Below are 17,882 nucleotides of genomic sequence, written 5' to 3'. Positions count from 1 at the left end.
TTGTCTCTGTCTCCCAGGTGGCTGTATGAACTACTTGCCAGGCAGGTATTTTCCCACTTGTTTACAATAACCATAATTTTCCAATCCCCAATCAGTATCTCACAAATAACGTTAGGGTCACTCTTGGGTAGAAGAGGCAACCTGGGTGCAAAAATATTGTAGTTTGAAAGGATTAGAGGAATTATGGAAGAAATAAGTAAAAATATTTTAAATTGAGGCTATCTGAGAAAATCCAAGACATAGATACAGGCACTGTGTATATATTCTCTTATAGCTCCAGGCTAATCACTCACAGAGCACTTGGATCTTCCATCTCTTTGACATTTTCTCCCTGTTTTACCCAGCCGCTCACATCCATTCCATTCATCCCCAATCAACACATTACGTGGTTTTTCCATGAGTCAGTTTTTATTGGTTTTTGAAGAATGAATTATTGGCATAAGGCTCAATGAGTTTCAAAGCAAATGACAGAAGGAAACTACATCATACAGGGAGGTGGGAAGACCCAACAGGGAAGACTCCAGAGCAGCTCTGACCCTCACCTGCAAGAGTGGGTCTTGCTTGTGAGGACCCTGCAGGCAGGACCCAGCCCAACTGAGAAGGACTGCATGGAGGTGACTGAGCCAGATCTCAGGGGATCTGAAGAGGTACCTCAGTCCTCTCTGAAAGACAGCCATTTCTAGCCTTCTCAGAACCTTCCAGCCTTAAATCTTTGCCACCAATAGCAGCTTGACCACCCATGAGGACTCTCCCTTCCTCTGAGATAGCCAGCCTATTCTCCCTCACCTGTGCCTTTTCAGATGGCAGCCTCCCTGACCAGGGACAGAGGAAGGCCCCTGCAGATGGAGAAGGAGGGAGAGGAGGAGGCCAGAGTTGGTTCCAGAGAGGTGGCAAAACCCAGTGATCCCTGAGGATATTTGCCCTTCCCCTCCACTGTGGTGGGTCTTCCCACCATGTTTGGGGGGTAAAGAAAAGGGGGCTTCTCAGTAGGACAGCTCCTGTTCCCCCACTCCCAAGGAGGGCTCCTCCTCTATGAGCTCCAGGTCGAACTCATCTTCCAGGGACCCTCCAACAGGCAGGAGGCGGAACTTCTTCCCCTTCAGGGTGCACGTGCGATGCTCGAAGTCCAGGACGGCATTGTGGTCCTGGAGCACGTCAGTACCAATGATGGCTTCTTCAGCACTGGCATTGGCCACTAGGAACTCTGCCTTTAGCTTCAGCTTACCCAGGGACACCACTGTATCCCAGATGCCCAGGATCTTCATTTCAGCCCCATTGGCCACTTTTACCACATTCTCAAAGGGCCGCAGGGTGTCCAAGTCACCATCCGTGACCTCCTCCCACAAGCTGGGATGGACCACAGAGACCTGGGCCCCGGAGTCCACCAGGAACCTCACGGGCACTTTGCCAATTTTCCCCTTGAGGTAGTAGCCCTTACCCATGCTGTTGGCAAAGACGATCTCCTTGGGCAGGTGGCTGGGGGCGGCCTCGGGCCCCCCGAAGGCCTGCAGGAGGGTCTCTCTCACAGTCCCATAGTCTTCCTGGTCCTTGGGGCTGAGTCTACTGTAGAGCTCCAGGGCATCTCCCCTGAGGGACTCTTTCAGAAACCTTAGTTTGGTGGCATGGTCCCAGTGGTTGAGATCGTTGATGACTTCAAAGCGGTGCAGCCAGAGGTATGGGGCTACATTCATCCCATCAAAGGGCTCCGGGATCAATGCATGCTCCCGACGGCCCTCCTGGCTCCTGGCTCCACTCCCCGCCATCCCTCTGCCCTCCTCTGGAACTGCAGCAGCAACCCACGCCAAGTAGAGCAAACCACAGAGCAGTGTGGGCGCAATCACGCTGGAGAACAAGGCCTCTCTGAGTGTTGTTTGCTGCCCGTCTGGGGCAGGTGGAAGGGGCCCGGCGCAGGTTGTCTGACTGACTGCTGGGCACAGAGACAGGCAGCTGCTATGGCCTGCTCACTCTGCAGAGCCTTTTTGATGCCTAGCCTAGGCCCCCAGGGCTCCCCATTCTCCTTTGTTCTGGAAGCCCCGCCCTTGCTCAGCCCGCCCTCCTACCAGCATCCTGCCCAACGAGCAGGATCAGTGCCTCACCCTTCTGCATCTATCCCTGGGACTGGTACAGGCCAGCCCACGGTGCAAGAAAGTCCAGCCCCAGTCAGAGGGGACCCACTCAGTACCCTCCCCAGAGGGTTTAGCCTGTGTCCGAGAATAACAGATGAGGACACAGAGTATGTTATGACATCCAGGTGTCTGTCATCAGCTAGAGAAGGAAGGGGAAGGCAAGGACCAAAGGCCCATCAGCTTCTAGCCTGGGGAAGCCCCTTTGCCCTCAACCCCCAGTGGCCACTTTGAGTGCTAAGGAAAAGGAGCATACATTCACTACGCTCTTACTATGTGCAAGGCCTGGGGTAGGTGTTTCTCATACATTCTAAACCAAGTATGGAATCCCATAAGATTCTCTAGAGGGAAAGACAGAGGATAGTCCCAGAATCAAGAATGCACAGAAATTGTTTAAGTGAGGGGACACACACACACACACACACACACACAAGCATTTACCATGAACTTGATTGCTACAGTCATTTTTCCCTCGTTGATCACATCTAATTCAAAGTCAGCACTTGGAGGGGAGGGGGGAGGGGGCAGGCCTAGGCCAGAGCACCCTCATTAAGGCCTTGAAGTGGGTTGGTGCCAACTCTGAACTTCTGGGAGTGTACGTCAGGATCCAGATGGGCTCCAGCACTGGGTGGGCCCCAACCTCTGAGCCACCGATGTCGTCTCCTCCCCTCCTGTTCCCTCTCACCCTCCAGGAACCTTCCAAGAGCCCCTTCCTCAAGCTCTGCAGCCCTCCCTCCCCACCCCCCTCGTTCTGTGCTCATTCATGGAAAGAGCAGCCAGGGAATCTCACTCCCTTATGTTCTGAGAAGGGGAAATGTCCGCCATGTTGGCAAAGCCAGTGGTGAGGTACTGGAAGGCTTTGGATGAAGTTGGCTGTGTGACCTCCTGCTGGGGAGTGCAGGCTGCCTTGGGCCACCCCATGGATTCCCAGAAGGCAGATCTGTGAGACCCAGAGTTGGAGCCTGACTTGGGCCTGTGTAGAGAGACTGGGGCTGTTGGGGGGACCCACTTTCATGACCTCCTTCAAATGTCATCCCCTCTATGGAGCCTTCTCCTCTGCAGTCCACATTCTCCCGGCTGAGCACATGTTGCAGTGTGGTGTGCTGGTTCATTTATAACTCCGTCTCCTGCAATGAACCACAGTGTGAGGTTCACACAAACCAGACACATGTGACTGTCTCCAGCCCCCACAGAAACTTACTCTCGGGTCAGCAGGTGTTCCCTGCTGGGCTCCAGACCTGGCTGAGTGCTGTCACCAAGCAAGAGGGTTTAAGACAAGAGAGGAGCAGGAACGGTGGCACACCCGCGGCTCTGGGCTGTTTTTCCTGGCCCGGAGCCTGTTTCTCATTGGTTCCCTGTACCACTCATCCCCCAGTGCCTGGCTGACTCTGAGAGGACCCTGGCCCCAGTCCTGCCTCTGGACGTGCCCAGGGTCCCTGGCTATACTGAAAGATCCTTAGTCCCTGCTGCTGTCTCAGCCCCTTCCACCTGACACAGTGAGCTAGCAGAGAGGCAGCTGGGTCAACACCTCTCATCACAGCTGCCTGGCTAAGGTGGGGCCCTCGTGTCATTCCAGAAGCCCAGAGGAGGGGGAAATGGAGTCACTGGGAAGGTGTCAAGTGCAGGTGGGTCTCCAAGAAGATTGCACCGTGAAAAACCTGCACGCAGAGAAATGGTCTGGCCACCCACAAGACCAGGAAGCCCCATCTGCCAGTGAACTTTGTGGACAGCCTCCCAACTCCTGGGATGGGCGCTGTGTCGTTCTGTGGTCCAGGGAACTGACCTAGTAGTGGCTTCCTGGCTACCTGGTATTCCGCACCGGGCGCACCTGGTCCCCTGGAAGTGGGAGTGTGTGAGGAGGTTGCGAGGAGATGGGACGGAGGCAGGTGAGAGGCAGGATGGCTTGTCACCTGGCAGACTGCTAGATGCTCCAAACTGGAGCTTGTCAAACCATCGGGCAGATATTGAGTCATACCTCCCATTGCTCTGGACTAGAGATAGGCTGTCCCTGAGACTTGGGCTGTGGCACTTGCTTGGGTTTGTTGTTCCCATTGGCAAAGCCATTTCACATCCACCACCTCCGCGGCACCACGGAAACCCGTGAGGCCGACCAGCCGGCCTTCCTCCAGGCCTGCAGCACAAGGGGTGTGAAGGGCGATGGCTGGCCTCAGGCCCAGGCTCACGCACAGTCCGACGCAAGGATAACGGCATTTTGCAAATACAGGCAGGGAAGTGGGAGTCGGGCTCAGGGAGACATGCGGGTGGGTCCTGGGGGCTTGTGTGGTTGATGGCCTCTCGTGGGGACGGTGAGCCAATGGGCAGTGAGAGCTGGTTGTTAAATGTTCAAGAGTTCTGTAAGTCAGTTCTTAAACCAGCTGGTAGCTTGAAATTGGACCTGGTGGCAGTACTGACACCACAGACATTAGCAAATTCTTAACCAGGACTTTTTTTTTTCCTGGAAAGCCAGCTGGTCATCCCACCCCTGCATGGGGGCCTCGGTCATGCCCTCTCTCTAGGGCAGGCCAAGCCCTGTGGCCAGTGATTAACAAATTTATTGAAATCTCCACTCCTGCCCACTCACATGGGCCTAAATCCCCTTTCTTGCCCACCTTGCCCTTGACATTTGCCCAAACAACCTTTACACTCCTGGGTCCTTTGGCTTGAGGCAGGGGGCCCTCCTCAGAGGACTGGCAGGTGTTCTGCTCGTACGGGCCCATCTGGACCCCCTGACAGAAGCACACGGGGCCCTCACAGTTACTAGGAGAGCAGGAAGGCCTTGAGTTTAGGGACCGGTCTCTGGCTAGGATCAGGAACATGGTGAAATAACTTCTCACGTTCCCTTAACCCTTGGGAGAAGCCATAACTGGAACACCCCAGAACCACTGAGGGACCTTGGAATTGCTATGCTAATCTACAATGATGAGCTAAACCAGCTGGGGCAGGCCAGGTACCACAAACTCCTCCCAGAACCTAGGAAATCATGGTTAATTATTGACAAGTATAGGTATTGGGGCAGGAACACCCTCTTTATTATCCATCAGCATCTCCTGAGTGTGCTCTGAAGCAGGCACACCATACTCAACCGGAAAGGAGGCAAACCAGGACAATAAACAGGAAGGACCTAGGGAATCCCCACCCTCCACAACCCCTCACTGAGAATCTGGGGCTGTGAGCTCTGCTGGCCCATTGTTGCCCCCAGCTCCCTGGCCCCCTCTGCCGTTTTCCCCCCCGGGCAGTTGTGCTATGCACAAGATCAGTAGAGAGCCCATCAGGCCCCCAAGAACTGAAGCCCTCGGTGGGCAGTGGGGGCAAGGGGGCCTGGATGTCCTCAGGAGACTGTTTTGAGCAAAGAGCTGAGAGACACACACCTTATGGTGCCCGTGATGAGGTTCCAACTGAAATGTAAGGAGGATTAGGAGATGCACGGGCCACCAGTTGCAGCTCCTCTCCAGGCTGCCTCTGGCTAGCACCCCCATCCTCCAAATCAGGGTCACCCTGAGACCTGGATGGGGAGAGAGCAAAGGGATTCAAGGATTTACCAGGGCAGCACGGGAAGGCTGAGGGGAGACCAGAGGTCCACATTCTCCAGCCTGGGCAGGCTCCGTGGGTGTTTAGCGTATGACATCACGTGGGGCTCTGCACTCAGAAAGGCCAACCTGGCTTTGGCGCTGCACTATCCTGAAATTCCCAATAAATTTGAACGAGGGATCCCATGCTTTCATTCTGACCCAGGCCCTATAAAGTACATAGCTGGTGTTGTCTCCACCTGGTTTGATGGGGACTTCTCTTCCACATCCCCATCCCCATCCACACACGCACATACCCCTTCGCACCACACTCATATAGGCTGTCCTCCCTGCACGCTGCACACACCTCCTGTACATGTAAACCCTATACCACCCATGCACAGTCACACTACAGTTCTCAGTTCAAAATGGCTATGAAATTGTGTAACTTGCATATAGAATTCAGCTCCCACCTTTCATTTCTCAGATGTATTTGCACACACATTTACACTGAGTATTAAAATCAGATTTATTGGAGGCACCTGCTGTTTATTAGCCTCTGGGCACACTTGTTGGCTCAGAGAACTAGGCAGGTCCCCATCACCATGGCTTACAAGCTAATGAAAACAGGATACAGATGTTTAACAGCCCGTTTTGAAGAGTTTAAGATGGACATGTATATGCAGACTGACCATGTGAAGCAATCCCAGTCACAGCCATGCCGCTCTGAAAGTGGGTCATCCTGCCATCTCCCCTCGACTGTGCGGGGCCAAGGACACAGGGGCCTCCCCTCCTCCCCTCTCTGGGCACTCACCACCATGAGCAAGGCCCTCACTGCCGGCCCCCCTCCTGCGCAATCCCCCACTGCCTGTGCTGAGGCCCCGTCCCGGGGCTGGTGCGGGTGCATGGGTGTGTAGGGTTGATGGTACAGCTCCTAGGAGCAGGAGCCACAGCTGGTTCTGACGTTCTGCTTCAGTGGGGCCTGGCATTGGGTCTTCAAGCTGAAAAGAAGGGCAAAGAGGTGAATTCTGCACAAAAATCTAATTACGGATTCAGATCAGAGACCAAGGTGCGGCTGGTGGGCTCTGACCAAAGCAACACGTGTGGGGAAACCCAAGGCACCAGCAGGTTCCCTATTCTCAAGCCACAAAGCCTCAGACTACCAGCACTGCCGTTCCCAAGCAGGAAGTACCCAGTCCTCACAACAGTCATGGCTAAAGACACTTAGCAGAGATAGCTTTTCCTTAACTGGTCCTCCTTCTTGGTCCCTGCCACTGCCCTGACCGAACAGGCACTTCTGCCCGTGAGGCCCTTCCCTAGTTCTCCACTGTTCCAGAACCTCTCTTTGCCCATTTGGATTGCCCTCACCCTCCTTTACCATCAGTTCAGAACCCTTCTACCAGAAAACCGCCCAGCACAGCCCACCAGCTGAACCTACTCTGTCAGCAGGCAGCAAGATGCCTGGTGCCAATCGTGGCCCTGGAGGGTCCCAAAGGGTCCTGGAAGTGTTTCGGGAACAGTGATCTCAGGCCTCAGTGCTACTGCCAGTCCTCCAGGCCTGGGGTCAGGGCCATGGCCAACCAAGAGTCAGAACACATTACTGACTAACTCCCTACAAGTTCAATAGGCCAAAAGTGGTTCTTTCCCTATGTTTATCTTTCAAGCAAATATGAATATCACTTAAGGTGTTCTGAAGGCCTCCCTTCTCCCCTCCCCACAGCCTGCCCTCCAAGTGGGTTCCCACCTTCTTCCCAAGCCCTGATGCCCCCACCCTAGACCAAGCCCTCATCTCTTCCTGCTCTGATTTCTGCTACCCTCCCTCTGAGCCCAGGGGTTCCGCCTGGCCAGAGGGGCCCGGCAGACCCCCTCCTCCTCTCCCATCTCCATGGTCCCCTTCACTTAATTGAGGGTGGGAGTGGGACTTGTAAGACAGTCTCAACAGCTCTGGGGACACTGACCCACTTGTGGCAAACACCCCTGAAATTTATGAAACATTCAGGCAATCAAAATATACAGATTGGGTATTCTCCAAATACAAGTGGGCTTCTAATGACACCAGGAAACTTGGCTTAGAGCTAGACACATGGAGACTTTGGTCCAACTTAAAATACCTCAAAGGCAGCTTTGAACTGATCCTGAAATAGTTTTAATTGCTGCTAATGATAACTGGTATTGTGAGCAATGCAAACATATAAAATACCCTCAGAGCAGGGAGCTGCTTCTTGTGAATCCACTGCCAACTTAGCTTTGCTCCTAACTTACAGAAGACAGAGACAAAGCTGGGGCACCTTCCCTCTGGCATGTCAAAGTGGTGTCATTTCTTTACCATCTGGAAGAAGTGGGGGGAGGTGGGAAAGGGAAGGAGGAAAAACAGCAGAGCCCTAACATGTACAGAAATCCCCAAGTTATTGGGAGTAGCAGTAACAAACATTTATTGAGCACCTACTGTGTGCCAGACACAATGCTGCTGGCTATAAATTAGTGTAAGGCAAGTCTGCAGCACAGATGGGAATGGGTAATGCCAAATAAGTGGGTTGAGTCAATTCCATACATATTTCTTGAGGCCAACTGTGCCTCACATTGAGATGAATCAGCGGGGCCCTACCCTCACACAGTGCTCAGGTGAGCTGGGGAGACAGGCTCAGACACAGATGTCCCGAATCCAGAGATGAGTGTGGAAGGTGGGCAAGACAGTGGTCCAAGGAGCATTGGGCAACTCATCCCATGGAAATCAACCTATATTACTCAAGAAAAACAAAAATGAAAATAATGTTAAGGGGAAACCTGCATTGGCACTGAAACCAAAGAATGAGGGTACCCACAAACCACAGACTTGAATCAGTTGTGGTTGCTCTCTACAGTCTCTGTGGAGGGCTTTGGGGGTGAGGGCCCTGGGACTGAGCCAGTTCATATGGACACACCAGACAGGAAGGTTTTGGGGGATGGAGTAGTTTTCTGGATAAAAAAAATCCAGTTAAAAATATGTACATAAAAGCACAGAAAAAAGACTGGAAGGAAATACACCAAAACAGTGATAGTACTTACTTTGGGGTGGTAGGCTCATGAATGATCTTAATTTTCTTCCATATACATTCTGAGAATATATTCTCTAGTAAGAAAAACATTATTTAAAAATAAAGAAACTTGTTCTTACAATTTCTGTAAGCTTAAAATTATTTCCAAATAAAGTTTTCAAACAGGGATATGTGGGAAATCTCTCTATACCTTTTGCTCAATTTTGCTGTGAACCTAAAACTTCGCTAAAAAATAAAATCTATTTTTTTAAAAGATTTTATTCATTTATTTGACAGAGAGAGACAAAGCGAGAGAGGGAACACAAGCAGGGGGAGTGGGAGAGGGAGAAGCCGACTCCCCACTGAGCAGGGAACCCGATGCGGGGCTCGATCCCAGGACCCTAGGATCATGACCTGAGCCAAAGGCAGACACTTAACAACTGAGCCCCCCAGGTGCCCCCAAAATAAAATCTATTAAATGATTTTTGTAAAGTTTTTAAAAAGGTACTTACAGGGGGAAGTCATACAATAACATTGACAATCATAATAATCACTGAAGGTTGATGATAGGTACAAGAGGGTTCATTTCAGTTTCCCACAACTTTTGGGTGTGTTTGAAAATTTTCCATAGTAAAAAGTAAAATAAGTAAACTAAAGCTCTGTGCCAAGACCCTCTCCAGGCTGGTCTGCCCAGTTCTAGGCCCAAAGCCTGGGCAGTCTAGATGTCACCCAGTCCTGGGCAGTGCAACCACTGGTGCCCCGGGACAGGCAGTCTCAGCTGTGTTTCAGTGTCCCTGCTCAGCATCCTCTCCCAGGCCCCCCTGAAGAGATTCTCAGCTAACTCTTGCCAGCAAGACTGACCTGCACACTGGGCCCCAGGCTCTGGGCTCAGCACACAACCCTGCTCCTCCTCAGTCCCGGCCCCATCCCCATGGTAGCAACACCAGCCTTGCCCCTGATGCACCAGAAGCATGCACCTTCCTGCCTGGCTGCGTGCACCAACCCCTCCCCCGCACCTGCCCACCCAACTGCTTGTTGCAGGTGTCCCTGTCCTATACCTTTTTTTTTTTTTTGTCATGGGTTCCCCTCTCTCAGCCAAGTCAACATGTACCAGTTTCTCACGTCTTAAAAAATATATCCCTCACATTGTCCAGCAACCCCCTTGGTCAATGATTCCCCCTAGAAGGGCTGAAGTCCAGCCCGCATCCTCTGGCCAGGCCAGCGTGCCGGAATGAGGGCCTGGAGGAAGGAGCCCACCTTTCTGATTTGCACAAAGGTGCAGCTCTGCTTCCTGCCTGCCTCACTGTGTCACCCCACTCACCCCCAAAGCCCCTGGCTCCTGCCCCCGACCCCCCACTGCATCCCTGCCCAGCACATCAGTGGCCTCCCAATGGCCACATCCCATGACTCCTTCAAGGAATTTGCTTTTCTGAAGCACCTGTATCACTGCTTTTCCTTCTAAGTCTTTTCTGTCCCATTGGGTCCCGGGACCCAAGTTTCTGTATCTTGTGCCTCCAAGACCACTCTCCTCAGTCTCCTGTGGGCTCCTTTCGCCCCTCGATAGCGCCCTCTCTCTCACTCTGCACTCTCCCCAGACTGTACCCTGGGCCTAACCTCTCTGCTTTGCTCCCATTGCCCACCGCCACATCCACCTACAGCTGCCGCTTCCATTTGGTTCTAAGTCTTTTATTTTTTTTTTAGTAATCTCTACATGCAACGTGGGGCTCAAACTCATGACCCCAAGATCAAGAGTTGCATGCTCTATCACCTGAGCCAGCCAGGTGCCCCTTTGAACAGTGAACTCGTTATATCTTCTCCCCAGGCCCTTGCAGCCCCCTGTGTTCTTTTTCTGGGTAGAAGGTACCACCAGCCAGCCAGTTTCCTGAGTCAACCACAGCGGGGGCACCCTCACCTCCTCCCTCTTCTCAGAGCCCAATCCCCTCATGGACGGGTGATCACAGTCGGCCAGCTCCTCCTCCCGAGTCCTCCTGCCCCTGCACCCACACTGCCTTCCTTCAGGCCCCACCACTGCAGTGATGGTGCTGCAGATCTCCTCCCCATTAATCCACTCTCCTCACGGCCACCCGCGTCCTGAGATGTAAGGCCACTCATGTCATCCTTCTGCTCAAAATTCCTCCATGGCTGCTCATCCCAAAATAAAATCTCAACTCACAACATAGCACGTGAAGGCCTCCTCCCTAACTCATGCTCCGCCTACACCAAGTGGCTCATGGTTCCCCAGACATGATGGGCTTGCTTGTGCCTTTTCATAAGCCATTCACCTGACCAGGCAAGCCTTCCCCACAGGCCTGTTCTGGAGAACCCCAACTCTTCCCATCTAAGGCACTGCCACCTCTGGGAAGTCTCCCTTGATTTCCCTGGCAGACTTAGGGGCTCCCCCCTAAGCTCCCATCACAGAGACTATAACCCTTATGCTGCCTGCAAGCTCCCAGTGGCATGACCCAGGCCCTCTTAAAGTTGGAGACACAATCTAGGCATGAAAGTCTTTCTGACTTTGCTCATATTGTTCCCTCTGTTCATCCATAAGTTGGGTGTCCTCCAAACCCTGCTCACCTTTACCCTGCTCTTCCTCAGTGGTCACTCTCTCCTCCAGACTTGGAATATCAGGCCTGGTGATTCCGTCTGTAGCTGCTGAACAGTGGCATTCAAACATTTTTATTTACTGTAAGCATAGAAAGACAAACATTTTTCATCATATGCTAGTACACATCTGCATTATAATACATGAAATATATAAGTAACTGAAACAAAAATTTTTTTGTAAAAATATTTTACTACCTGTAATATCATCTGATATCTTCTAATTCACTTGCCTTTTCTTTTTTTTAATGCTGGTAATGACACATTCAATTAAGTCCCACAAACTGCCCCCCCACACACCATTTGAAACCTCTGCTACAGCCAGTGGGGATCACTAAAGGTTTCTAGCAAGGGAGCAATGGGATTAGAAGCGGGGGTTAGAGGGGCGCCTGGCTGGCTCAGTTGGTGGAGCATGAGACTCTTAATCTCGGGGTTGTGAGTTTAAGCCCCACATCGGGCATAGAGATTACTTAAAAATAAATAAAATAAAATAAAATAAGGGTGGGTTATAATAGTGCTTCTCAAATATTCTAAGGGGAAGGACCAATTTTGTAAGTTCCCAATCTGTCATGTACTTTATTTTTTAAAAATACAATAAAATGAATTATTAGAAAATAAAGTAACAAAGATATTCTTAAAAAATGCAAGCCCCAATTCATTATTATTAACTTCCAGTAGACACTGTGGAGTGGCGCAGCAAGCATGTGCTGGGAGGCAGACACCAGCCTTGGGTAACAGGCTGGGGAGGCTTTCCCAGAACTTTGATGCCCGTAAGCCCTTGACATGCGGCCACACCCACCCTGCCTATCTCTGCCCTGAAGAGATTCCTATTTGCATAGTCTGAGGGGCTCTGCCAAGGAGAGAAGTGCCACAGTGCAGCCTCCTGCCTTGTCAACAGAGCCTGGTGCCTGAGTTTGCATCCTGACTCAGCCACTAACTGGCTGTGGGCTCTGGATAAGGACTTAACCTCTCCCAGCCTTGGTTTCCTCTAGGATTGTCCTGGGAGATAATACAGCAATCCTCATGGCAGCGCTTGGCCTGTGGCCGGAATCTGGTTCACACCCCATCTTGTCGCCCTCACGGTTACAGTTCTGTCGCTGTGGTCTCTGCTGGCTTCCTGAGTCAGCCTCATCCTCCCAGGCCCCTCCTCTGTGTCCCTCGCTGCCCACTTGGGCCAAACCTTCACCCCACCTCACCTCCTCACCCGTCTGCCTCTCACTCTCAGGACACAGCTTGCACCCTCCCTGGCAGAGGAAATAGTGGGGCCCAGCTGCTTCCCACCCCAGGCTCTCTTCACTTCTACATCCTTTCTCAGAACTCTCCCTCCAGCCCAATCCCTCCACCTGAGCCTCACTTACCCGCCCCTAGTCCCTCCACTGATGGAAGCTTCTTTCCATCGATGATTCCCTCCCTCTTCTGGAAATCTTTCCAAAGAGTCCAATCTGGTCTCTGGTCACTCCTCAGCCTAAGGCAATCTGCCCAGTGGTATGCTGGTAAATACATAACAACAGGCACTCTGGAGAAAAAATGTAATCACCTATGAGTTCATTTTAAACTTCACTGATGTAAAGGATGTTTAGCAATTTACAAGTAGCAATAAAATATACAGTAGTCTTGGGTGCCTGGATGGTTCAGTCGTTAAGTGTCTGCCTTCAGCTCAGGTCATGATCCCAGGGTCCTGGGATCCAGCCCCACATCAGGCTCCCTGCTCAGCGGGAAGCCTGCTTCTCCCTCTCCCTCTCCCCTGCTTGTGTTCCTTCTCTCGCTGTGTCTCTCTCTGTCAAATAAATAAATAAAACCTTTAAATAAATAAATAAATAAATAAATAAATAAATAAATAAATAAAATATACAGTAGTCTATACTGTAAATTGCATATAGCAAATTGAGTCTTACAGAAAGCTTTCACTGATTTTTACCAACCCGCTAAATCCATAACTAACCTATAATTATACTTGACAAATGAGTGTAGTTCTAACGTGAATATTGGTTGATATTTTTGCTTATGCCGACTAATAAGAAAAAGTGAAACAACAAAGATACATATTGCAAATTCACTCCTTTGTCAATGGTGTAAGCAACTTCTTTACCGAATCCTGTAATACTTTTTGAATACTGGAAGAACATCTGCTCAATTTCTCTGTACCATTCACAACATAATGGCTATAGGCACAAGATATATGGAAGTCAAAGTGCATTATTAACATTTTCTCCATAATTTTCCTAAGTCAAGGCAGTCAACAAAGCAATAAATCAGGCCCCAATGTGTGGTGTTTGTCAATTTCCATGGTGCAAATATTCCCACTATGGCTGATTTCAAGCTACCAATGTGATGCCACTGAATGTGGAATTAGGAAGAAAAGCACAGTAAAACAACATCATATAGCATTTCCAGAGACATAACAAATGTAAATAATCTTAAAGCCATCAAGAATAAAATATTCTGAAATTCTTAGAAGTGATAATTTGAGTACCTTTGTTTTTAATATAATTTACTTAATTGTAATTTTATGTCATTTAATTTTTCTCCACCCCCTAATGTAATTTTTTTAGTTAATAGGCAGGTTTAACTATTGTCTCGCATCCTGAATATTTACATCAGCTCTTGGGAGCTAGTATCATCTGAGCACACCTGGATCTGACCCCATCGCCCCAGGTCTGCCTTGAACAGGGACCTCAAAAAGCTCTCCAAACCTGATGGCCCCTCCCAATGTACATTTTTCAGGTCCTATAAGCAAAATTGAACTCATTTTCTTGCTCTCAAATCTGCTCCTCTCCAGGCTCACATCTTGGGGAATGGCTTCACCAGCTACACAGGAACCCAAGCCAGAAACCACAGTGTCACCATCCCACAAGCCCCACACCTCCTCTGGCTGCAGGTCACGGTCATCTAAAGCCCACTCAAGTCTGTCCCTGCTCTTTATCCCCTGGCTGCTCAGGCTCACACCCCCATTGCCTTCTTCCCAGTCTCCTACAGTCTGGCACTGCCCATTCCTGCCCACTTTCCTCATGGCGTCAAAAGCACTCTGTCCTGCCCTGTTCTGTACCGGGCAAAGTCCAGACTAGTCCGTGTTCCTTGTCCTGTCTCTCCAGATCCATCTCTGGCATATCCTGCACACTCAACTTCTGCTTCAACTACAGAACTAGTGGTAGTTCCCTTAACACATCCCATTCTCCCAAACCTCCATGCCTGGCCCATGCCATTCCCTGTCCCTAAAATTAAAATTCCTGCTTCACAAATTCTTAGCCATTCTTTTGGACTCACCTCAAATATTATCTCCCTAGTGAGCACCCCAACTGCAAGCAGAATTTATTCGTTTGTTCACTCATGCATTTCTTCAGTACTGATTTTTATTTATTGCTATGTGTCAGATTCTATGCTAGGTACCGAGGATGCAGAAATGAGCTAGGCTCTTAGAAAGCTCTAATAGGGGAAACAGAACTGGGGCAATCAGCCCCCTGACAGAACTCTGTGGAGGGTGCTGGGGAAGAGCAGAAGGGGGATGCCCTTACAAAGTCTCCTGGGGGCTGTAGCCCTTGATCTGAGCTTTGAAGGATGAGTAGGAGTTGGCTAGGTGAGGAATGTGGGAAGAGTGCTCCAGGAAGATGGTACAAAGGCCCTGAGGCATGAGAATGCAGGCCACTACATGTGATTCACTTTAGCTAGCCCTTGGGGGTCAAGAGAAGACCATGAAGGAAGGCAAGACCAGATCTAGAGGGGTTTTAACTGGCACATGGAGAAAGCTTGAAAAAGTGTGATTCTGATAGTGATGAAGGCAATGGGGAGCAATGGAAGTCTTCCCAGTCTAGAATTATAGGCCTTGGGGCCCCTGGGTGGCTCATTCGATTAAGTGTCCAACTCCATCTCAGCTCGGGTCTTGATCTCAGGGTGGTGAGTTCAAGCCCTGCCTACTTAAAAAAAAAGAATTACAGGTCTTTCAGAAAGATTGATTTGAGAAATATAATGGAGAGATATAGGGTAAGAATCAAGATGCTGCGTAATGGAACTGGCGCACTGGCTTCTCAGAGTAGCTATGGTAGCAGTTTTCCTTGGAAGCTAGGATGTCTGAACTGAGATCTGAGGAAGGAAGGGGGTGTCCTAGGTGAAGAGAAGGGATGGTGAAGTGCGATCGTGAGGCTCAGAGAGACCCCACTTACCCACCAAGAGCCCAACCTGCAAACTCACCTTCCCTTCCTTGTCACACTGTCTTCCCTCAGCTTTTTAAAGGGACCTTCCTCCCTTTAACAGAAGGCTTTCGACCATTCTGTTCCTCTTCCTGGAGAGCTTCCTGGCCTCTTCCCCCATTCTTGAGGGAACTGGTAAGTTTGGAAAGCACCCAGAATTACTTGAGGAAAAGGATCTGTTTGCAGCAGATACATTTGAATTTGCCAAGAAACTGCCACCAGCTTCACTCACTTAGAAACTGAGGCCAGGTCGTGGCTTTCTCCCTGTGGTCCCATGTCTTCATGGGTAAAATGTGGACCTTGACCTTCACTGCACATTGCACAAAATAAGTGCCCCAAAACTATTTGCTTAATGAACAGCCAGAAGAATGCAAGAGCCTGGCCAAGGCCGCATATATAATATACGCTTGACCTTTCCCCGTGGTCAATGAATTTGTTCTTGATTGGACTGAGCCAGGGTCAATTTCTAGATGGCCTCAGGGCCACAGGCATATATGTTGGAGACTGCACACCTCAGGGTACAAAGGGTTATACCTGTTCTTGCTCAAAAATTACAGGAAATTGCTAAATGGGCCAAAAGAAGAACCAGCATGCTTGCTGCTCTCTGTCTCTCCCCTGGCCCCCAGCTGTTGCCTCATGGAGGGTCAAAACAGGCAAGATAAAATCTGTCCAACTCATAGCTCCAAAAACACAGGAGTTAGAAATGTGACCCAAGCGTGGTTCTGCCCCACCCAGTGCTGTCTCTCCTCACTGTGTGGCCCAGGGAGGCTCTGACCCAGGACTGGCCACCTCAGGCCTATATCCCTGCCTGCACCAAGTTCCCCACCCTTCTGTCTTGAGACTTTATTCTGATCTCTCATGAGATCCAAATCTGAGTTCTTTTCCAGATAGTGGGCCTGGTTTTCATCTTCTCTAACAAAAAGTCCACTGTGAATCAGAGAGGGATGGAAAACCATGATCCTCCAACCCCTGCTTCTTGGCCCACTGGCTTCTCAGAGGCACTGCGGTAATACTTTTCCTTAGAAGCCAGGCCCAGCCCCACAGTACCTTGCTCCCTCCAATCTGATCTTGGTGAGGCAGCAGTGTGGATGGTGCAGTCTTCATCCCCATCCTGACCCGGGAGCTAGGAGTGAGCTCCAGAGCCAATGACATTGAGTTGGGAGCCCTCACACAGGCCATGGGACCTGGAGGAGACTATTCTCTCCTATACCACAGAGACCAACCAAGACATATCCCTGGACATAGAACACATCCTCCCTGGAACCTGACACAGGGCCTTTGCCCAGACGTGATTTTAGATCATTATTTGTTGAATGTTCTCCAGAATTATCTGAGTGAATGAATGACTGATACTGACAATGAGTCAGGAGCCTTCAAAACCTGGACACTTCTGGGTTAAAAAAAAAAAAACCCTTATCAGCCTCTTTCTTCTCACCCTGAGACCCCACCTCACCCCACCAGTGAATAGCCATGCAGACTCCCTCTCCCTCCACATTCAGAGTGTCCCAGTCAGTAAGATCACATCTCCTTTCCATATGGCCCTGAGTTAACTCTTCTCCACACTTCATTCCTACTTTCCTCTTTGTCACTGTGCCCTGTCAAAGCACATATGGAGAGCCCTAACCCAGATCAACCTATGTGAAATTGTCTGAGGACAGGAAGTGCTAGAATGCCCCCCATAACACACACACACACACACACACACACACACACACACACTCACTCTGAAGAAGCACAAACTGGGCAAAAATGTAGGAATTCAATTTCACCAAATCATTTTTTTAATTATGGGATTTCCCAGTGTCTCAAAAGAAAATTACAACTCCCGGACAAGCATCTATAAGTAAAAATATAAAGACACTGGCAGCAAGCCCACTGTGGGTGGGAAATCACCAGCAAGGGGAACTCTGCTCCCCTCTAAGAGTTCTATAATTGTTCCAGAGCCATTGTTCCTGCTCCTGCAACCAACCGTACTGTACATTGTGTTAAGAACCTGTCGAAAGAGCACAGGGCTGAAAGGCAGGAACCTCAAGTTCCAAACCTACAACTGCCCCCAAGTAGCTGTGTTACCTTAAATGAGCTCCTTAGCATCTATCTCTAGGCTGTCCTGTTTCCATCTATAAAATGAAAGATGGGCTTTAGATCTTCTGTCTTGGATTTCTAGTATATTCACAGTGCTTGGCCCAGTGCCACCTAGGGAGGGCTTATTAAGTACAAATGAGAAGAAATGGTCCAACATGATTTTTTAAGAGATTTACTTATTTATTTGAGAGAGAGCATGAGCAGGGGGAGAGGCTGAGAGAGAGAGAGAGAGAGAAGCAGTCTCCGCACTGAGTGTGGACACAGGGTCGTAGCTCAGGTCATGATCTCAGGGCTTGATTTCACAACCCTGAGATCATGACCTGAGCTAAAAGCAAGAGTCAGAGACTTAACCAACTGAGCCACCCAGGAGCT

The 17,882-nt window shown here is 50.1% G+C and overlaps 1 protein-coding gene across 8 annotated transcripts in view; it reads right to left on the bottom strand.

Moving 5' to 3' along the window:
* Window positions 1-389: 389 nt before the first annotated feature.
* Window positions 390-17,882, bottom strand: part of ASPRV1 (aspartic peptidase retroviral like 1) — a 107,403-nt gene continuing 89,910 nt past the window's right edge. For all 8 annotated transcript variants that reach the window (XM_027620709.2, XM_027620708.2, XM_027620711.2 and 5 more), the window contains 5 exons: window positions 12,603-12,760; window positions 11,218-11,326; window positions 8,675-8,738; window positions 5,492-8,373; window positions 390-3,250 (listed from right to left, as the gene is read on the bottom strand). In XM_027620709.2, coding sequence (XP_027476510.1) covers window positions 984-1,763 — 780 coding nt within the window. In that variant the 5' untranslated portion in view covers window positions 1,764-3,250; window positions 5,492-8,373; window positions 8,675-8,738; window positions 11,218-11,326; window positions 12,603-12,760 and the 3' untranslated portion in view covers window positions 390-983. The remainder of the gene's footprint in view (window positions 3,251-5,491; window positions 8,374-8,674; window positions 8,739-11,217; window positions 11,327-12,602; window positions 12,761-17,882) is intronic.

The sequence above is a fragment of the Zalophus californianus genome, chromosome 8, assembly GCF_009762305.2.
Source record: "Zalophus californianus isolate mZalCal1 chromosome 8, mZalCal1.pri.v2, whole genome shotgun sequence".
In the NCBI taxonomy this organism is placed as follows: domain Eukaryota; kingdom Metazoa; phylum Chordata; class Mammalia; order Carnivora; family Otariidae; genus Zalophus; species Zalophus californianus.
The sequence above is the reverse complement of the archived record's forward strand: the minus strand, read 5'-3'. Positions and strand labels throughout refer to the sequence as shown.